We start from the raw sequence: 23,947 nt of genomic DNA, 5'->3' as shown, positions 1-23,947 counted from the left end.
TGTTTATCATGTAACCCATCTATCCAAATCAAATCATTCCCTGTGTGAACACGACATACGCGTCAGTATGAGCACTCTATAGAACAATGACAGGTCATCCATAGAAAACGACGGGAGGGGCAGAAAAAGTAGGTCCAGTCGTTGTGAATGTATCGGCTTTCTACTTGAGTCGGCATTGACAGGTGGCACTGCCACCTGGTATTTTTTCTAGTCAATAATAAGAGTCAATATCTTTCTTCATTGTGTAATTGTGTATGCCTGATTATTTTTTCGTATTACAAGCAGACGAAGCCGTGAGCGGTCGCTAGTCTTATATAAAAACGTTACTTTGAAAAATTGGCGGTAACTTTGTTAAATAAATTAAAAATTCGTCTCTGTACAAATAAAGACGGCGAGAGACCTTCAATTGGCTTCATAGACATACTTTGGATTTAAAATATAAGTCAGTCACGAACGAATAATTTTATAAGAACGTCACTTAGCATTAAGTTTATTGGCCATCACTAATAATTCTTCGAATTAGCTTTTTTTATTGAAGCATCTCTCCAGCATGAAAATTGATGCGCGTGTAGATTATGACGTATGAAGGTATCTACAGCTCTGCCAGTTACCGTTCGCTATCGAATAGCTTTGTGGATAATTGATCAAAACAAACGGTTGTGTACCGATGGAAATATTATCAAATTCAACAAGTAATTCAGTTAAGAAGGTACTTCAGTGAAACGGGAAATAATTTTCAACTATGGGTGCGACAAAATTTTGGACTCGCTGGTAATCGGAGAGCGAACGCGAACTGTGAACACGTCAATTTGTTTCGTGATGGCGACGGGGGTATTAATTCTCAAATCGTGTGAAGATGACTAAAAAACGTTACCAATTTACTTGAAAAAGAAAACATGTCAATGAATATATTATTATTTTCACTAATAGAACAATAAACAGAACATTAAATGGACGCATGTTGGATTTATATGACAAATTATATTTCGTTCGGCACGCGTCATTTGCACAATCCGCGCATCGCCTAGCCACGATCTTTTTAGACCATGCCTGAGGTACGAGTATAACCTTAAAAAATTAATAGTGCTATAGATTCCAATTATTTATTTATTATATGTAGGTATAGTATATGCTTCATAACTCTTCACTCTGGCTCTAGGATGAAAATGATGTAATATATTCTAAAAATATTTACTTTACTTACCTATATCATATTATATTTATTTATTTATTACTACATATATTTATACAAGTAAATATCATTAAATTTGATCTAATTTTATGCGAGGTAATGAGGCAAATAGGCGTATCTGTGTAGTAAAAAGTGCATAGTTATAAAATGGGGGGGGGGGGTTTAAATAGTATGTCAGACACTGACATTTTATGTTGAGAGGGCTGGCGCGCGCTGGAGATGATTCGTGTTCACGCACTCACGCATTGGTAAACGGACGGTTCGGAATGTCACTCTCGCGGTTTAACTTGGTTTTGGAATGAATGATGATGAAAAGTTCAGATGAACCTTATCGGATTTAGCGCAACGAAGGTCGAACATATGCGTTTTGGCTGAATCACTCTGTAGTTAACGACGGCTTAGCCTTAAGTTTTACCTAGGTGCGTCCGCTGTCTTGAAGTAACTGAATGTATCTTGCAATCACGGTCTATTCATGACCCGTAACTGCTGGTTGCTCTGATCTTGCGACAATAACAAATAAAGATTCGAGGTAGGTGGGAAAATAAGGAATGATGGCCACCATAATTGGCCCAACCAGTACATATTACATTTTTTTTTAAATCCCAATGATTCATTATGTATGCATAGTTTTCGGCAATCGATTAGCATATTACTTATTCTCAAAATCGACTTTTATTACTTTATCTTACTGTTGCTCTCAGGTAGCAATTTCTATCTTATTAATCCGTTCTATGGTGTCACCCTCAAGCGCGTAACGTGCCCACAGTGATGCTAACCATACTATAATAAATTATAGTATTTGTACTATAATTTTGGCCCGCGTACTATGTACGATATGGTTCCATGACAAAACAGAATAATGACAAAATAGAACATAACAAAACAGAACAACGATAAATATAACCACGACCTTTCAGGAAAAATATAAATTTAATATTGAAATTGTCCTATCTCTATAGATCTTGATAGATTTTTAATAGCACAAATTTTCAATACGCCATAATAAATCAAATCATATACCTAATTTCTGCATTCCTAATTGCTAGAAAGCCTCAAATAAACGGAACTTAACTCGGTGTTGCCGGCAAGCTTAGGATATCTCATCTTAATCAATATAATATGTTCAAAATGATTGGGTGACTAGGTACAACGAAATAATGATCTAACCTAACCTAACCTAACCTAACCTAAATAGATTCCACAAAAATTAATGTTTCATTTTCCCCCTGGCTCTTCTGTTTTGTCATGTTCTGTTTTGTCCGGTTATCGTACGATATAAAAGTCCGAAAATACCATAATTTTGAATTTACGGAACAAAGTTGGCAATACCTAACCTAACCTAACCTAACCTAAATAGATTCCACAAAAAATAATATTTCGTTTCCCCCCTGGCTCTTCTGTTTTGTCATGTTCTGTTTGGTCCGGTTATCGTACGATATAAAAGTCCGAAAATACCATAATTTTGAATTTACGGAACAAAGTTGGCAATAGATGAAAATAGCACCAAAGATGTTTGGTGATGAAAATACATCTTTAAAAATGGAGACGTTATATAAAAGGTCTCATTAATCATAGGTACGCGTAATTTTTTTTAAATGCAGAAAAGTATTAGTCATTCAACGCGTACTATAATTTTTGCCGAAATACCATAATTTTGGAGGCTCTGTACTATAATTCCACTTTGAAAATATGGCAACACTGCATGCTCACCACTATGGGAAGTCATTGGATGTAATTACATTTTTAAACAAATCAATAATTAATTATCGTCTCCCGTTTCTGTGGTGAATTCTGGAGAGAAATTAAAAATAATTGAGGCCTTCTCATATAAGGCACCAGACTATTTATCATGACAGCAGAGTCAATGTTTGCATAACAACATTATGATTATGGGTAGTATAAACCAGTATTGCTCCTATAGTCGTTAAAGACTTTGTCACGCATAATAAACATATCCGCTTCGCTTTCTTAATTGAAAGCATTACTTAGTAGCAGCTGCTTTAATTAAAATAGAAAATATTCATGTCGTATGATTTAGTAAGGTTTTGGGCCTCACCGTTTAAATTTTAAACAGCAGTTATAGCATCTTGAGAGGGGGGATATGTGTACAAAAATAATATCTAAATTAAATTTTAATTGATTGCCGCCAAAGGGTTAAGTTTTATATTTTTTCATTAATTTGAATTGTTTTTTTGCGACCCGATTTCGCACATTGTGCATCTTCGGGCACTATGCAAACCTCAGAGTAATGATATATAGAGAGCACATATTGTTCGGAAAAATGAAGCCGTGTTTCTTCCATATAACTCACAGTAAAACCTCGATTTTATTATTATCAACATAACTATTAAACTTTATACCATCGTGTTGGTTCTCAGTACGGCTACCAAATTTAAACACAGCATAGTTAACCATAATATTATGTTCTACTAAACTAACTAAAAATAATTATCACTAACTTTATATTTAACACAAAAACAATAAATTTCAGCAACATGTACTCGCAGTTTTTAAATTAATGTAATCAGTCAAATCCATATTTACCGGCGACGTTAACGGAAAATATTTAATTCAGACGTAGAAATTTTATCCTACTCTAACGCATAGTGCGGAGATATAAGCGTGCCAAATGCTTACTCACTCGCACTTATGGTTCTTTTTTGTTCAGGCCTTGATGCACATTCACTAATGGGAGAATATAGTGACTCAAGGGCGTGCCAACCAGCGGTGTTAGAGGTGCAAAACACCCGGTCGTCTGGATTTAAGTAGTGGCAAAAATCCAAGAACCAGTCACTAAAAAATTAACTGAGTCATAGTAGTACCTACCTACAATATTTTAATAAAAAAACAAATTATCTCGTGAGCTCGTTTTGCGGACAGTAAAGCGAATTGTCTTTAGTTTAGATCCCGACAAATCCTCTTCTCTTCTCTTAATGAGGAGAATCCTTTTTTATGGGTGGGTATTTTACATTGTTGAGACATGGTTTCCCAACATAGATATCAAATGTGTACATATGAGACGATAGAGCAATCACTATATGAGGCGTCTAAATCTAATTACAAAAAAGCAACAAGTCCACAATTCAATATTTTCGGGAAACAACGTTTTTATGTTTCAAGCTTTAATTATTTGTTTTAACGTGAGATTATTTTTTCCGTTGTATTCTATGTCGAAATTAGAACCAAATGGCAATTTGTTTCAGCCGATAAACTCTTAAATGTAATAAATATAGGCAAAATAAAATTAGACATAGCGCTACTTGTACGAGTACCTCACTTTTTAATTTATGTCGCATAAGGCACATATTTCCATGGCACTGTCATGAGTTTACCAGATGTCACAGCATGGGATACGCCCTTTTCAATATTGAACGTTCCCTTATTGGTTGACTTAAACACGCGCGAAATCAACCTAGCTTTAAAAAATATGAAACACGGACTTGGCGCTTTTTGTAATAAATCGAGACATAAAATATTTTTTTCGTAGGGTAATGTCGCGTTTTGGAATTTATAGATCAATACATATTATTGTGTAAAATTATACAAAGAGTACGTGCGTATTTTTCTCGATTTTGACCAAATGTGGACTTATCGCTTTTTGGGATTAGACGCCTCATATATACAACTCATACGTCATATCCTTATATAGACTTTTCTAAGATGTCTAGCATCTTCTCAATTATTTTTGGTAAGGCCGGTACTTCAATTTTTCCAATCCACATGCTACGCACTATAATATTTCAAAATATATTTTTTTAATCCGTACATAGGCTACTATGGTTTAGTGCTAGTTTTATTTTGTTTTCTTTGAAATACGTCCTGATGTTAAGTGTTTATGATCGTAAGTAGACCGTAGTGAAATTTTTTGCTTTGTGTGGTACAAGTGTGAATCTTCCATTTTGATTCGTGCCTGATGTCATTTTGGGAAATAGTGCACGATCTCAATAATATAGTGTGCATGAATTATTTATATATTATTCTTCTGCACCAGTGATTTTCAAATATTTTTGGTTGGCGGAACCCTCGGAGCGATTTGTAAAATCTCGGGGAGCCCATATCTAGATGACATTTTTATCAAGATCCAGATTAAATTTGTAAATTACAAAAGAAATGTGTACATCAGTAAGCAATGACATACCTACGCAAAGTGCAGTTCATAAACAGACAGCAAGCAAGCCGCCCCTTACCATTTCAATGTTATCTAATTTTATTATTTTCTGTATGATTATTTTAAACCGATACATCCGAAAAAACATTATTAAAATTTTGTCATCTCCGCAAAATCTAGTGTCAAAAGTTGTATTCTTCACCTTCTTTCCTTAGTTTTGCTGAATTTTTAAAATATGCTACTCCTAAATAATCCATGATCTAGATTCTAGAATACCTCCACTGGATGTCCTTGGCAGTAGATTGTCATTAAATCGAAACTATAATACTGTACTTCAGCAAAATTTTCAAAATACTTAATTGTCAAACCTTTTTTAACTTCATTGCAAAAAAGTTTGTGAGACTTCTCGCGGAACCCCCGGATATTACTTACGGAGACCTAGGGTTCACTGGACCCGATTTGGAATCACTGCTCTACACTCTACCCTACACCGTATCTAACGCATGACCATTATAAGTGATGAGGTTGGGTGAATCTCAAGCGAATGAATGTATTTTGTCGTAGAATTAATAAACCCATCTACAATTCTCCTGTCTGATATTTTCAATTCTTTCCTCTATTCGCATCTCCTAATGTGGGCTAAGTGATGGCTGATCACCGATACGTAAAATAAATACCAATATGTTTATAATATGTATCCAACTTCAATATATTATTATGCTAAAACATTACCCTTGAGACCGTAATATAAAAATATTACGAGGTGAACTTTTAGGGAGCAATATTATCCATGTTTCATTTATTTGAAGTAAAGTAGGTATAAATAGGTATTGTGTTTATACATATATATATAATATATATTATATTATATTTCAGTGTAATATAGCTAGTGGCGTAGTGCTAAATAAGTACCTACCTACAATAGTTTTTAAATATCCTTATTATTATATTCCCCACTTTTTCTAAAGCACATGTTTTAATATTTCGTTACAGTAATGAAAACGATTCTCTTTATATCATGTGTCTCATTGCTGAGGATGGTGATCATTGAAATTACAAGCATTGCCAACAATCTCCTCCCATGTAGACTGTAGAGTGATCCTTTGCTGATCTTGTTGCTTCAGTTATTCCCTCGCAACCTCCTCCTTACAACGCCACCAGAGATCATTCTTCTCGGCTTCTCGGATCTCTTCTTACAACACGTCTCTTGCAGTTGCAGTTAAGTACAGAGACGACTTACTGTCCAAGGAAAGCAAAGCATCTACCGCCAGCACCAAATCTCTAACGAAACGATTATCGAAAGAAAAAATTCTTCATTCGCATTTTTACGCCTAGTTTACTGATGATTCTTGCTTATAAAATAAAAATAACGACGACATCATTTTCTTTATTCACATGACTTAAAACTATTGCGTATTTTTAATATAATATTGGTGAAAACTGTCAGGACCATCGGTACGGCTCGCTCTGGAAGCACTACACCACTGAACATATCCTATCAAACCTAAAATGTTAAATGATAATGACGCATAAACAACAGGAGAAGAAAACTACACAAGTAAAACCTTCAACTTCTGTTTGGTTTGACCATTTTCAACGTGAACAAATAAGGTATACCTTCCATAGACATTAACTTTCTAAGATGTGACAAACATGTCATACAATGAGGCTAAATTTTGAGGTCGAACTACTTCGATGTATGTACAGACATGTAGGTAAGTAGAGAAAATAATTTTCACCCACGCAGTGTGACTTCTGTATTCGTTTAATTATTATTGTTTTAATTGAAGCAAACAGACTCGTAGTTAGGATATTTTTTCATAAATAAGTTCGTCTAGATGAGATATAGAAAATATGTTCGTAATGACTCACAGGAGAGCATATTATTAAGAGTGGAGAGTATTGTTAAAGTGTCCTGGATCCAAATTACTGGACATGTAAAGCAGTGGTGGCTCGACGACTTCTAGGTCGTGGGGTTTAGCCATTAATTATTAATTAATATACATACATACCTACTTTCTCAAATTATACATTATGTACCAAGCTACTAGCTATGATTTTATTAATGAGGAAATAAGTAATTTTTCAGAATAAATAATATGATAATCTGAGTTGTTACTTAATCACATCTAAAAAGCGTGCTTATAAAATAAATATTAACTAATTAATAATAATTATTATTATAAACTTACCATTATCAGTTTTGCACGACGCCTACAACGAGCGTTTTTACTCACCTAGGGGTCATTTATTTCCCTCCCCACTATGCGTATACTATCCTTTGTAGGACGAGATTTGTATCGCGGCGACGGGATAGCCACAACTTTCTTAATGTGTACATAATAATATTATGTGTCACCGTGAAATAGTGTGTATTAAATTTAATTAATTATTTTAATACCGTGTAATCAGCATTATGTTCTTATGTAATTTACAATCATTGCTTTATTTATTTGTATAATAATATATCTACAAAATTGCGACGTGTTTAGATGGATAAAATAAATTAAACAGTTCATTTAATCATGTAATTAAGCATGTAGATCATGACAATGTTAAACATATCGGACGTATTTTTTTTAACATGATAACGATGTGGGGATGGTCCCTACGAACCCTTAACGTAGAGCCTCCCCTGATGTTAGATAACGTTGAGAAAAAAGAAAAATACTATTCGTATGTGGTGTCAGTCAACCTGTTTTAAAAGTATTGATTGTAACAACGCATTGCATGCCTACTTCAAAAGTTTGGGTTTTAAAAACCCATAAATCTTATTCATATTAAATGAACAAGATTTTTTGGCCACATCATGCAAAATGTACAATATGTAATATGCAATAGAGACAAGAAAGAAGACGCATTTCTTGGCTGAAGAATCTGCGTAAGTGGTTCCACCAAAGCACATAATCATTCTTCAGAGCCACAACGAATACGGAGGAGACTAGCAAAGTGATTGCCAACTTTCTAGTCCAGGCATTCGGTAGTTTTGATTCTCTGCATTTTTATTTATTTTAGAGTGCTGCTTTACTTTGCTTTGTAGCTATATGTTCTCTGAGCTTATTCCGCAGATAAGTTCGGGTATAATATAGCACATTATTGCCCTCCATCCGGTGTCCAGACGTAGGTCTCGATTGTAGATTGTAGATCTTCAGTGACGTCCTTAAACAAAATGCCGCCCCTGCGCAGGGCCATAATGCCGCCCTATTTTTATACAATATTTTTTATCATCCGTGCTCGTGTCGTTTCTGGTCACCAAGGACATCGAAGGGCAACGGAAGTAAACTAGACATCGCGAACCTGACGAAAAAAATACGTCATGTTAAACCTTTCATGTTAATTTATACATTTTGTTTCCAACCAATGAGCTGATTTTTTAAAAGGAAAGATTATATTCGTTATTAAGTAGGTACTCAGCTTACTTAGCTATTTCTATATACCTATACCAAATTATTCTCCTCGATTTGCCGCCCTTCGAGTAACTGCCGTCCCCAAGCAACGCTCAATCTGCCTACGTCACTGTAGATCTTGATCTCATTGTCTGGGGTCATGTCTTTTGTAGACGGCAACATCCGTGACATTTCACATGGTTCACCTTCTATACCGGCTTCTCAAAATACAGGCGGATATTGTCGACCGTTTGTGTTTGTTATTATTTCTAACACCATGTATTGACCAGTAACATCACTTTAATCCTGATCAATGACAATAATTAATAAGTTTGATTTTTCGATTTTTAAAGCTTCGTTCAAATAAAACTTATTTGCTGACAGACCTGCTTTATTTACGTTATAAACTTTAATGATTACGTGTGTTAGAATTTAATCATAATTTAAAAAAATATAATTATTGCATTCGTCTATTTAAGATATCTAAGAAGAACTATGGAAATTTACATAAAACAGGAAAGGGGGTGACATTTAAAATCTGCATACGTGCGGCACTTTAACTAGAGGCGTCACTGTCACTGATAGAGTGCTACGCCATATTATAAAAGTCAAATAAAAATATATGTATGCAACAAGACTCATTTGAGTAAGGCCGTGACATGAAACTGTAAACTTCTATGGTAGTGCTAGTTATTTAGCTCAAACTTCAAATGCAACATTATGGTAAACTGTTTGTATAAAATGATGATTGTTGCATATTGAAATAAATGGTAATAATTTTCATCGAAAATCTTCATTTATTGCGAACAGGCTATCGCATTGCATTCGAAGATAATTTATATAACTAGTACAGTCATTGTAATTCAGTGCCATGGCCTGTAAGTATAGAGTCGGCCTTAATCAGTGACGTTCCGTGGGGGTAGGCAGATTGAGCGTCGCTTGGGGGCGGCAGTTACTCGAAGGGCGGCAAATCGAGAAGAATCGTTTGGTACATTATACTTATAGAAATAGCTAAAATTATTTTGTTTACATGTCGTACAATAATATCATAGTACAAATGGTGTGAAAATAATAAATCTGTGTGTTGCTAAAAGGTATACACCAAATGTGTCAGAAATATCCACCAAAAAAGAGAACCTCAGACTTCTGGTGATTTGGGCGAGTGTCTAACATAATAATTATTACCGTATATGTACATATTCGCCTTTTATATATCAATTTAATTTTGTATATTTTAGTGGTACATAATATTTTGTTAGTAATCTATCAATACAACACATTTCTTAGATATTGGAATCATGAAATGATGATAAAAAATACTGTTTTTTAAAAAATGGGGCGGCATTTTGGCGCTGCTTAGGGGCGGTATTTATTTAGTCTAGGGACGTCACTGGCCTTGATATGTAAGTACTTTCAATTGAATCCAAATCAGATGAAATCACCGTATTTATGATAAGTATTAAAAAATAATAAAATCACTGTGTTTACTACATTAAAAATTAAATAATATTATGAAGATGATTCTATCAGAATAGTCGTGTGTGCATTATCTTTTGAGATATGGACACGGAGACGTGTCTATATTTCAAAAGTATACATTATAAACTGTTTCGCTTTTGGAAGCGACCATGTCTACATTATACATAATATTATGAACCCATCAGAACACTAACAGCAAAATAAAATAAAAAATAATATTACATTATATTATTACTTATATAAAATTTAATGTCATTGCGGCCCTGTTTATATCTGCTTCGCGAAGATGTTTTTTCGTTCAGTCTTTAAAATCGACTTACGCAGTCACGTCAACTGCTAATTAACCCATCACGCTACACTGATGTTTTAATGTTAAATCACTTGGTCATGCTATTATACTTTCTCTACAGATGAGAGTAGATAATATTATAATCATGGGTCGTATGGACTTGATAAATTGATGTTAAACTGTAGGTCGTTCGCAGTGACGTCCCTAGGTAAAGTGCCGCCCTTAATCAGACTTAACTTAACAGAATTTGGTTACACTATTCCCTCACAACAAGTTAGAAACGGGGTGACAATGTGCAGTGACGTCCCGTGGGGGTAAGCAGATTGAGCGTCGCTTGGGGGCGGCAGTTACTCGAAGGGCGGCAAATCGAAGAGAATCATTTTTTTTTTAATTATTAATAACCATGTCCTTGTTTTTTCGTACAAGGTGGTTGTTAGTGATTTTGAACAATCACAAACACCCAGGCTTTGAGAAAAACACATAAATATTGTGTCCTCACTGGGAATCGAACTCAAAACTCTCGGGTGGAAGGCCAGCGCCCTACACACTACACCACGAGAGCTGCCGAAGAGAATCATTAGATAAATATAGGAATGGGTACCTAAACATAGTAATAACGGAAATATCTTTCCATTAAAAAAATGAGCTCACTGGTTAGAAACAAAAATGTGTTACCTAATTAACATAAAAGGTTTAACAGGACTGTAACTTTTTTTGTCGGGTTCGCGATGTCTAGTTTACTTCCGTTGTACTTGGTCGTCACGTCCTTGATGACCAGCAATGACACGTGCAGATTTGCGAATTATATTTGAATTATAGGTAGGTAGGTACATACTAATATACCTACCTCATTAATTTATCCAAATATTTTTGCCAGTGATTCGCGAGTTTTGAAAGTTGTCAGGTGTATTTTTAAATGTATCTGAAACCGTGGACTCGCAATATTGTCTATTGAAGTAGAGATGGCATTTAAATTAGATTTTGTGGTAATATATTTTGTTAGTAATGCAACACATTTCTTAGATATTGGAGTCATGAAAGGATGATAAAAAAATACTGTATAAAAATGGAGTGGCATTTTGGCGCTGCCTAGGGGCGGCATTTTGTCTAGGGATGTCGCTGACAATGTGTCAGCCATGTAGGCGTTCTTCGATAGTAAACAAAAATATTTCAAGGGTAGGAGGTACTTCCAATCAAAAAAAATGAAAATCACTGCCCCTTTTACAGGCTAACAGGTAACGTTTATTTTTTCAGTGAGTTATCCCTGTAATAGTTGTCTATAATTATTCTCTGTTCTTTTGTTTTCAGAGTGCGAGGCCGAGTGCAAACGTTGCAGCGAAGAAAGCAGTGGATCGAGGGGGCGCTGTCTTGCTCTCTGCCACCCCTCACAGCGCCCTCACCGCAGTCCCTGCCAACCTCAGAAGAGGCCCAACGAGGTTGGTTTTACAGTTTTATAAAAACATACTAAAAATAATTACAAGATAAAAAGAACTTTTTATACACAACGTTTTTAAAATTTCCGTAGAATTATTATATTATGCTCAATATGCTCAAACTTGCACTTGATATGAAGTAAATAAAAAACAAATATAGAATACTGAAATGTCATTTTGACATTTCATTTTGATTTCCATTACTATATACGAGGGTGGGTCAATAAGTCCTTAGAAAAGCCGACAGGTGGCGCGACTAGTACTGCAAGCGGTTTGTTTTCATGCAGCGGCACTACCGATTCAGTATGCTGCGAAGTTTCAATCAGATTGGTCGGGTTGTTGTGTGTTTCTCGTACATTTAAAAAAAAAATTTGCTTGTGGAAAATGTAAAAATGGAAAATGGAGAAAATTGAGTTTAGAGTTGTTATTAAACATTTTAATATAAAAGGTTTAACAGCAAAGGAAATAAAAAATGAGTTGGATTTAGTTCACGGCATATCTGCTCCTTCACTTGCAACTATTTATAACTGGTTAAATGAATTTAAACGTGGTCGTACATCAACAAAGGATGAACCACGCTCAGGACGTCCTGTAGAGGTGACTACACCAGAAATGATCAATAAAATCCACGATATGGTATTAAATGACCGAAGATTAAAGTTGAGTGAGATAATTGAGGTTACAGGGATCTCAAAAGGTAGCGTCATTTCTATTTTACATGACAAATTGGGCATGAAAAATATTTCTGCAAGATGGGTGCCGCGTTTGCTCACAGTCGACAATAAACGCAGTAGGGTGGTGGCCTCTAAAGCCCTGTTGTCGCTCATGCAACGCAATCCGGATGAATTTTTTCGTCGCTTTGTGACTGTAGATGAAACATGGATACACCACTATACTCCCGAGACGAAAGAACAGTCAAAGCAGTGGATTGCGAAGGCAAACCATGTCCAAAGAAGGCGAAAACCGTAAAATCAGCTGGTAAGGTTATGGCTACTGTATTTTGGGATGCACGTGAAATTATTTTCGTTGACTATTTGGAAAAAGGAAAAACAATAACAGGGGATTATTATGCATCTTTATTGGACCAGCTAAAAAACAAAATTGAAGAAAAACGGCCTCATTTAAACAGGAAAAAAATCCTCTTTCATCAGGACAATGCCCGTGTTCACACATGTTTACGATCAATGGCTAAAATTGAAGAATTGAAGTTCGAATTGGTCGACCACCCACCGTATTCGCCAGATTTAGCCCCCAGTGACTTTTTCCTTTTCCCAAACTTAAAAAAATGGCTAAGTGGACAACGTTTTTTTTCAAATGAAGAAGTCATCGATCGGACAAATGCTTATTTTGAGGACCTTCCGAAAACTTATTTTTCTGACGGTTTAAAAAAAATTGAGAAACGTCTAACCAAGTGTATTGAGCTCCAAGGAAATTATGTTGAGAAATAAAAAAAAAATACAAAAATAAAACCTGTTTTAATGCTTTTTTCTAAGGAATTATTGACCCACCCTCGTATTATGCACGTATATATTAATAATTTAGTTGCTAGGACCACCCCCTTAGCAGCCAATAATAGTCTTTTACTTTTTACGGATTTTTCTGAAATAACTTTCCATACAAAATAGAATTAACTGAAAATGAATTCAATTCTGCTTAAAGATGGCTAAAAGTACCTATTAAAAGAATGCATTGGCATTGTGTTCTGATATACTCTAAAAGTTTCAAATGTCTAGCTGGTCGGGATGTTAGTTAAAAATCGATTGCAAGATTTGTACTGGACAAACAACCACCGGACAAACAAGAATACTAGCTAATAAAAACGTTGTAATAAGCGCTGCAGGAGAAATTTTTGGTAAATCACCAAAGTTACAACTAGCGTGTAACACTGCTTGTACTATCTGTATGGTGTGTAGTCTGCAGGTTTGAGTAGGTACGGGAAGTTTTCATTTATTTATTTACATGAGTGTACCTACATTACAAACTATTAGTTTCGAACACGAAACATTTTTGACTTGTATTGTAATTAAAACATTCACATTCATCACTCGTGACTCTGCGGTCTTCATGCTACCCCGTCGCAGGACGGATGTGATGTTTCATGATTCTGTGTATCGTGCGATTAACCTATTCGATGGTACCATAAAGATTAATAAATTTTTTTGAACTTGTTTATATTATTTTACTTTCATATCACCTAATAACTTACCCCCGTGTCAGACGGGACACCGTTGTCGCGCTCGTATATAATAAGGAGGCCCTTGTATTCGAATAAAGGGGCCTTTGTATTATGTTTATGAACGCCCAGAGCTAATGAGTCAACGCATAATTTCGCGATATAAATTAGTACATAAAACTGGCTACGATCATAAAAACATGTGTATCGGCGGCTTGAGAATGTAGCGGCCGACGGAAAAGTGTACCATACACGCTTTGACTCATTAGCTCTGGGCGTTCATAAACATAATACAAAGACCCTTTTATTCGAACACAAAGGCCTCCTTATTATATACGAGCGCGACACCGGTGTACCGTCTGAAACAGGTCTTACTCTCTCTTCTTCTTTTATTGATTTATATTTGTTGTTATCAGTAATTAAGTATTTCTTTATCTATTTCATGGGCACTGTTTATAATTATTGTATACCTATTTTATTAAGTATTATGGCGCATTAGCCAATAGCTGTAATACTATAATACTCTTTTTTCTAAATGAACAATAGAAATATAATATTATAATGCAAACATAATATAAAAATCAGACCACACCAATTATTCTGTGCAGACAAGTAGCTGAGTATACAAATTATAATTATTTAGACTATTTAGTTTGGATGAACAACCACAAAAATTATGTATATCATACATACATATGGATATCACCGAAACGTTAACTGCCGAAGGTACTAAAAGTTTATAAGGCTCCCTCTGATAATATAGTATAGGCTCTGTCTTGAATGATATTATACCAGTGAAAAACCATTTCAATGTGATGTTTGCTCATTTAAATGCTTGCACCTCAAAATGATCTTAAAACACATACTGATGAAGAACTATAATATCAGTGCAGTGTTTACTTATTTATTACTTGAATTCGGTGGGTAGTAACAATATTTTTTTAAAGTTGATCTTAACAACAAAGAAGCTCAATGATAAATTACTTTTTTTGGTCTACGGCAGAGTATGGACTTAAACAAACTGAAAGTTATAAAAATAGAATTTTTACCCATGGGTATGAAGACAGATGTTCCGTCCGTACTCTGCTGCTGCCACAAATTCAAGACTCTGGTGATAGGTACTTCGTAATAGCATTAGCAGAAATTGCAATTGAATGCCTATAATTAAATTTTACATCCAATATAATAATATTATGTAGATAGCCATATAAATCATATCATGAGTTTTAATTCCTTTTCCAGATAATAATCGGAGCAGTAGTCGGCTTAGTTCTTTGTATAATCCTGGCGGTGAGCGGGCTGCTATGTGTGCGTTTTCGGAAAAAGAGAAGGGATAGCTTACCGAAGCAGAGTGCAAAGGCATTGAAGAGTTTTCACAAGGACCTTGACAGATATAGGGTAAGTAAATATTTTTTTTCTGCCAGACCCTGGATTCGAACTTGGAACCCACGACATTATAAGCCTGACCCGTAACCACTCGTCCATCGTGTGTCACTTGGGAGATGTGATTTTTTCTTTTGCCCAGGAATAATTACGCAGGACTAATGTGATTATTGTTAAAGCCTATTGAAATGCTTTCTCTAGCTCGGCACCCCATCGTCGATGTCTTGTTTTGTACTATAACTATCATAACTATCATAACATCACAATAATATGGTATGTTTATAATATAGAATTGAGCACATGAGATTTACACGACAAGCCGGTAGAGTTATGAGGAATACTTCACTCGAAATTGGCTGTCAAAACTTAGTTGTTACATCACCAACATAAAGCAGTGTGAGGTATCGAACTAATACAATACATAACAAATTTTATTTGAAATAAACGATGCATACGTATGAAAAAAACATGAAGAGTTTAACATATTGCTTGTAAATCAGACTTGTTAAACGGTACCAATACTCCCTGAAAAATACCCTGGTTTCCAACGCACAAACACTCCTTCCTGACATAATATGAATGAGGTTTGATTATTTAATTGCGCTAATGGATATGTTCTTATAAACCAAAATTGTACATTGCCCATGTCCGGTTTGAGCAAACCCGATATAAAATCTCATTGGCTGAAAACCACTCAATACTAATCAGGTGCTACCTCAATGGCTGCATACCGTTTAATACCAATACACTGACCAATGTATGACTCCGAATGCTTTACAAACTGTCAATAGAAAATAGAAAATATATGCATAAAATCTATGTTAATTTAGTTAATATGGTAAATTAATGCATAATATTATTATCTTGACAGCTCACTGAATTGGTTGAATTTTGACAGGTATTGGATTAAGATTAAATGTCACTCTTAGGTAAAAATGTCAAAAGTAATAAGTGTTTTTGCTCTATACACATACTAAAACTTCTAATTGTAAGATATAGATAATTGTGGGAAAATTTTAATCATATGTATAAACATTGCACCTTTACGTTATAAAATTTATTTTTATGTTTCAGCCACATGCCTATACATTCTTGGCGATACTGAATAATGTCAGACGACAAGTGAGAGAGATGCACAATGCTGGAAATACGGATGCCGCTGTTATTTGCGGGTAAATATTAATTTTGCTAACTAATGACAGGTCAGGAGACTACATTTCATATGAGAATCGAAGCAAGTCTTAGTTAGGATCCTATTTATTGTTATCTAAACACGTAGGTAAACACTCTAGATAAAAATCACATGTGGTTTTATTCCATGTGACATACTACACTTATAATTTCCGTTCATGGAAATATATTTTCACTATTTCACTAACCTAACCATTATAACATAATATATGTATACGGTATATAAACAGACACGTTCGAATGCTTTCTTTCACATAATGTCAGACAAGAATAAAGACTCGTTAATATTATTTTTGGCCAAGTAATGGTATGCTAAATAAACTGTACTGTTCGGCTTCTATATATTGACATCTATGTCATGCGCTTTTTACATGCTGGCTCGTATTTAACGGTTTTAGTTCCAAAAACGGCCGCAGTGACGTATACGTCTCGATATAGAAGTCGAAGTCTAGTTTACGCTGCGGCAAATGAATGATGGAACTTTCTGTTATAAAAATGTTAGAAGTGCTGTGCACTTGAATGGTGTTAGAGCATCCGCCACTGACTGCATTACATACATACAAATTTCAATATTTAAGTGGACCCATTAAAAGAATAGGATAACGGCTATTGCTTGTTCCCTTTGTGGTTATCTGTGACCAATGCTGTAAAGGCATGAACAATTTGCAGGAATATGCGCCCTTATTAATTTATTGTAGTCTTGGGAGAATAAATTTTTTAACCACACACATTACGATATAACATAATATTATAGGTCTGTATTAAAGAATTTTCAGCTTAATGTGTATGAGTAGGCATTATTATGTTTTAGCTGCAATATCCATTACGTGTACTAAAAGTCGATGGAAGTATTTTAACTAATAATAAATACCTACACTTTAATGAAGAGGATACTAGAGTGCAAAAATTATAAGTTGAAGTGTCATGGCCGCCGTCGTGGCGCTGTGATATATTATGAAAGGATTGTCAGTATTGTAGTTCTCGAAACGGCCACGCTTCACGTTAAACTTGCCGCAGACTAATAACATGTTCCACATTTTAGGCGGTCACTCAGCGATTTGGCGAAACTCCTGATGCTCCTAAATAGAAGAGACGTTCCAGTGATTCCACCAGACTGGCCAAGACTAGCCAGCTGGGCCGATAGGTATGCTCATAAACTTACAATATTATCATTAACTCCATCAACTAAAAGAGTTTGTGACGTCAAACTGTTTCCATTATATTGTACTTACAACTAAATTTGATATTATTCCTTACATAAGGAATTATCCATGTTTAGATCCAGTATAATATGTATACCCATTGATGAGTGAAAATCTAATAAGCAATGGTCATGAAAAGCTTGTTAATGCATTCACATTTTGGGGTCTATCTACATAATAATATGTCAAATCTGATCAAATCTGTATTTGCATGTATGGGTAGCCAAATTGCAATTAGTCACAGTCGCTAAAATGTGTGATACAGGAGGACCTCGACTTTCGCACATAATTGGTTCCTGAAAGTGTGTGCGAATGTTAATTAATGTTCGAAAGTAGAGGGAAGTAAAAAAATATTTAAATTGTGTGTATTTTAAAATATTTATTTATCAAGTAAATATAAGATGTTTAAGAGACATGTTTAAGTGGGGTTTGCGGGTGTTTCCCTTAAAAAGTTATCAACTGTTTGCCACTCTTCTTTTTCTTATTTTAAATGGTAAATTATTAACTTTACAATATTGCTTAACTGCTGGCACGAAATTTAAAGTGAACCAATCTTTAATTATTAACGCAGTAACCCAGGCTTTTTTATTTGATTACCAAATGACTGGAAGCAATTCTTTATCTTTATCCCTTTCAATGCTCTGGGATTTTCTGGTTGATAAATTAACATTGGCATCAATTTTAAATCACCAGCTAAGTTTCCAAAAAGAAGCAATGTCAATCGGTTTTTAGATCTGATTCTTCCTTAGATAAGAATGTACGACTAGGCATTTTTTTCCAAATATTTGGCTAGAGGAATATTCTCCATCTTCAATAATTTTGGATAATGAGGAAATAAATTCTTTTGCAGCATCTTTATCCGCATCAGCCGATTCTCCAGTGAATATAATATAAACCAACCGTTACTTGCTTGAAAATCGTGTTAGAATCTTCTTTTAATCAAGCCTTCCAATCTTTGTGCAAACTAAGAGCCTTCACTTGAATAATTGAAATACTCAGAGGGACATCTTTTTGATGTTGGTCATCGATCCATGGTGACAAAGATTTTTCCATTTCATCCATAACTATGCCGTGTCGTTTGAAAATAATCTTTAAATATATATTTCCACAATTATCACAACATATCGTAGACCTGTTTGTATCATACAAACGTCCGATTGATGCAAAAGATTCACCACTATCAGAACGTCTAATAATTTCCATCTTTGTCTCGATCGTGTGAAGTTTATGAGTCCTTGATTTCTTTTTGTTCGTATCAACACTGCAGTTTTTCCGTTTCTCACTAACTAAACCTATCCTAGCAAAGTGACGGGTGTGAGCAGGATGCAAGTAATACAAGAAATGCACTTGCTTGTGTGCGAGCAAGAGGGGGAATCTTTACGCCACAGCGCAACGTTTTAAAAAAACGATTTTTTTTAAATGTGCGAAATAGCGAATTGTGCGAAAGTCAAACGTTCGAAAGTCAAGGTCCGCCTGTACTTGTCTTAATTAGTGAAAAGAAACTGTGTTATCAGAACATTCATAAGAGGAAAATTTGTCTATTTGCATCTTTTTTAAATAGTTAAAATGAAGTTAGTGAACAAAAAATTTCATAATAGTTCCATATAAAATACATACTTTATTTGAATCTTTGATTTTCTTCTGAAGTTGGCTTTGTAGATAGGCCATATTGTCAGAATGAATCGTTTTTTTTTACCAGTCGGTTCGCCACTATAGTTCTACTGCGCAGGCACAGATATCGCACAGTCCAATTGAATCATGAAAATTCAGATCTAGATTCTATTTTGATCTATCCATGCAATCTTGCAATTTGCACGATAATACGTTTTTACACGTGCATTTTTTTGTTATGGCCACAATAATACGTACCGTCAGCAGTAAATCCGTGCATGTGTAAACGGGGTATGAGACTACAGACAACAAGCTTGCAAAAACGCATCTAATGCGATACTTATTGAAAGTATGGTATACTCAATAAAGAATGCTACATCTTCTAATTTAAGTTTAAAAATTGTTGAATTAGATGTATGGTAATATTGTCCCTGTAGTTATACGAATGGTAAAATTGAATTCATCTGTATCATCATCATCATCCTGAATCTATCCACTGCTGGATGAAGGCCTCTTCAAGCTGCTTCCACTTCTCTCGGTCCTGTGCATTGCGTTGCCACGTACTTCCGCAGAACTTTACCATTTCATCGATCCAGTGGTCTCTAGGTCTACCTTGCGGACGTTTTATACTTCCTGGATACCACTGGATGACTAGATTTGTCCAATGATTGTCTCTTCTTTGAGCTATGTGTCCAGCCCATCTCCATTTAAGGCTTTTAATAAAGTCTATTACATCGCAAACCCTTGTCTGCTTCCTTATCCACTCATTCCTCTTTTTGTCCTTTCGTGTTATGCCCAGCATGCTACTCTAAGTTTCTGGATCTCTCTTTTACTTAGGGTCCATGTTTCACACGCATATGTGATCACGGGAAGCATACAGTGGTTGAACACTTCATCTGTATGTCCTCTCTAAAATATCATGGACTTGGATTGATAATAAAACAACCAATAAATTACTATATTTACAGTATAAATGGTTGTATGCTGTATAAATGCTCCAGCAACAGTTTATGTCGTAAACCATCTGTGCCTATTTTTAAAACTCGGCTTCATTTCATTGTACAAAAACTATAAAGTTGTCGCACTATTTTATCATTCTCTATGTGTTTCATATTTTCAGATTACTTGAGAGAACTACGTTGGCCAGCCCTCCTCCGCAGGCGCAGGTGGCTCAGCTGATACACTTCCTACAGGCACCGCAGAAATCGCACCAGTCCAAAAGTACTACCACCGCTCAGTCAACTCCCATGTCAACATTGAAACCTCCAGCCTACGAGGAATCCATCGGCCTGCAGGACAGCCTTGCGTTTAACGATTTCTCATTCAAGCCGGACTGGAGCCAGCAATGGGAATTCCCGGAGGAGTCTCTCTCTGCCAGAGGAAGCGTCCAACACGCTGACGCTTGGCAGAGCCGACACGAAGTCACCCAGGATAATCTCTGGCTGGATGATGACTTCTTGCTGCAGAGTTTTAGGCCACAGGACGAAATTGTCACTGTTTTATAGACCATAACGCCGCAATCAGTTGATGCATTCATTCATATTCAATTTCTATGTATAAATGATTTTACCACATGATCGTAAACTAGGCAGATATAGACAAAATCTTCTAGGCAGAATACGCATGATTACAATAATACATTGTGACCAATAGAGCAATCAGTGTACACTGCATATCGATGGTGAAACCTATTTGGCATAATGAAGGGAAAAATGGCATAAAATTCAAGGCAAGAAAACATTTAAGTACGTCTGATTTTCAATCTTCATAATAAAATAATTACATAATGTTTTTATTAAGAATTTATTTTAAACAGTTTTCATTTGCAATGTCAAAGATGCTGATGAGAGGTCTTGCCATGTGCGTGACATAATATTTTTCTTGCCATACCATTATTAAGCACTCTGAAGACGACTTGTGTCATAAAAATTATGGGTGTGATTTTAAAAAGCTATCTAGTATAAAATATGGAAGCTGGGTGTGAAGCATGGATATGCATATAAAAGAACAAACCACTAAAGATGTTAAAGTCAAGGCCCCCACAAGGGGTGGGCTGACAGGGCTCTAGCCTGGGGACCCGGACTTAGGAGGGGTCCGACGTGGCAGATCGACCAGTGGGATAAACACACACCACAAATTTGCTCAAGTCTAAGGCGGTTACTTGGCTATCACAAAAGGAAGTTGCGATCAGTGCTTCATAATATGATGCCGTGCCAACAATTCAAACGGATTCATTTAAAAACACCAAAAAATCGCTAAAAATACACGGAATACCCTTTATTTTACATGGAATCCTGGAGTTCTGCGGAATTCCATTTGGGAAACTGTAGAACATTTTATACTGCCCTTAACCTCAGCAATAGGCTGGGGGTCCGGCAAACCGGCCATGGTCAAAGAGAAAATATTATTGCAAGGAATGTTAACTGTGCATATTATTTTAGTACCTGCTTATGATTGAAGTTTATGTCAATTCTATATTATGACAATATTGTGCTTGTACGTTTTTTAGCTCTAATAATATGATATAATATCTATTATATCAATGGCGTACGGTATCTTCTGAGTTCAGGCATGCTCTTCAAAAAGCATATATTCCAATACGTTATTTCTACTGAATACTCGATGACAGATTATCAAAACAAATAAATAATGTAGTGATGCTGTCATTAGTTTCTAATGAAAAGGGAACTGCTTGCAAAGCATGAAAGTTCTACCAAATAGCAAGGCCCACACCACAGCACATTTACTCTCATAAGAAACAGTACAAGGCAGCTATTACGTAATTGCTATTACGTAATTGAATTTATTCATTTGTTTCGTTGATACTGAAACTATCATAATATAAATATTTTGGAATAAATATGGCATGCGATGCATTCACAGCATCTATGAACCTCACGTCACTGATTTTAAACATATCTGCCCAGTATTCACAACACAAATGAGTAGCCCTCTCTCGTTGGTTTATGTGTAGGAATTAATGCATCATCTACTTGCGCTTTACAATAATATTACTAGGTTTAAATCATAGACCAATGTTTTAATATAATGTCAGTGAATATATTAATTTATAGTCATAATTGAACAGGATTTATATAAACTGAGATCTTTCGGTATTGTGTATGTATTTACTGTCCGACAACAAGATCTCGTTGATGAGTCGCTGTAGTCGCATATGGAAGACTTCTCAGTGACGTACCTGTCATGGCGGCAACGCGTGTTTAAATAATGTATCACCTCTTTCTTTTTAGATGTGACTCCTTTTCTCCTTCGCAATACGCAATATGCAATATGCAATATTATCATAATAAAGATTCAATAAAAATAATAAATTAATTAATTAATTAATTAAAGCTAATTTAAATTTAATATTAAAACAATTTAGTAATTACCAGTTTAGTTTAGTTTGTATATTTTTCATTGCTTTCATTCTATAATTAAATATACTTAATTAATATTTGTAATAATTTAGCTCGTTATAATATGACAACTATGTAATATTAAACACAGGTCAAACTTTCAACAAAACATCAAATAATGGAGTTTTAATCTTTCGAGACTACTACACCAATATGCTGTAACAATATATTGTGCACCCATCTTTTTATGAGTCTCGATTGTGTGACCTAAACGGAATTGTGGAAAGGTCGGATAATCGAGAATGATGGATAATTCGGAACTACCGGAATCGAATTATTAAGTCATGTAAAATAAAATTTAATAGACTTATCATAATGAAAACATCTTCATTTAAAGTAATATAATCTAAGACTTTCAACTTATCTATACATTCACACGATGTATTACAATTTCAGAGGTATTTTATTATACAGAAATTTGTTTTTTGTAGGATCGCTAATATTCATTCTTACAATATCAAATACAAGGTAATCATTATGGAAGAGTTATTATAGTTTCACATTATATGTAAGTATCTAATTTATCCATAGAACCAACGAAATATTAGAAATTTATTATAAACACATATTTACAGGAATCTTCTGTCTTCTTCTTCATATGTCATGACAATGGTTGCCATATGACATAATGTAGTAATTATATAAAGAAGGTAAATGATACTTGTTATATTGTATATTTTTTTTGGATACGCACACCTAACCTATCGGAGGAAATCTTGTAATAATTGACTTAAGTACCTACTTGCAATGTCTGTAAATGATGCTTGTTACAGTCCTACAAACTTATCTGAAGAACGGTCAAAAATGGAACTATGAACTACCATATGGACGCCATTTTGAAAACGTCATTCGAATGTCAGATTCTGTCCAGTTGCGAGTCTTGATTGGGTAGTTTTCGATTGTGGCTCCCCATCAATTCTTTAGATAAGTTTGTAGGTCTGTAAATGATGCTTGTTACAGACCTACAAACTTATCTGGAGAATGGCCAAACATGGAAGTACGAACTACCATAAGACGCCATATTGAAAAATGTCATTTGAAGGTCAGATTTTGCCAGTTACGAGTCGTAATTGGGTAGTTT

General features: G+C 35.0%; 1 protein-coding gene and 1 long non-coding RNA gene across 2 annotated transcripts in view; both read left to right on the top strand.

Annotated features, from left to right (window-relative positions):
* Positions 1 to 21,072, top strand: part of T48 (FU domain-containing protein T48) — an 87,454-nt gene extending 66,382 nt beyond the window's left edge. Inside the window, exons 3-7 of the mRNA XM_085950049.1 lie at positions 11,763 to 11,890; positions 15,303 to 15,458; positions 16,518 to 16,615; positions 17,677 to 17,778; positions 20,568 to 21,072. Of these exons, the coding sequence (XP_085806175.1) occupies positions 11,763 to 11,890; positions 15,303 to 15,458; positions 16,518 to 16,615; positions 17,677 to 17,778; positions 20,568 to 20,952 (869 nt within the window). The 3' untranslated portion in view covers positions 20,953 to 21,072. The remainder of the gene's footprint in view (positions 1 to 11,762; positions 11,891 to 15,302; positions 15,459 to 16,517; positions 16,616 to 17,676; positions 17,779 to 20,567) is intronic.
* LOC147070101 (uncharacterized) overlaps positions 1 to 23,947 on the top strand; it is a 593,776-nt gene that overhangs the window by 315,597 nt on the left and 254,232 nt on the right. The window lies entirely within an intron of this gene.

The sequence above is a fragment of the Rhyacophila brunnea genome, unplaced genomic scaffold (genome assembly GCF_057557595.1).
Source record: "Rhyacophila brunnea isolate RB1 unplaced genomic scaffold, BYU_Rbru_1.0 scaffold_22, whole genome shotgun sequence".
NCBI lineage: Eukaryota > Metazoa > Arthropoda > Insecta > Trichoptera > Rhyacophilidae > Rhyacophila > Rhyacophila brunnea.
Note: the sequence above shows the minus strand (reverse complement) of the source record. Positions and strands in the feature narration are given on the sequence as shown.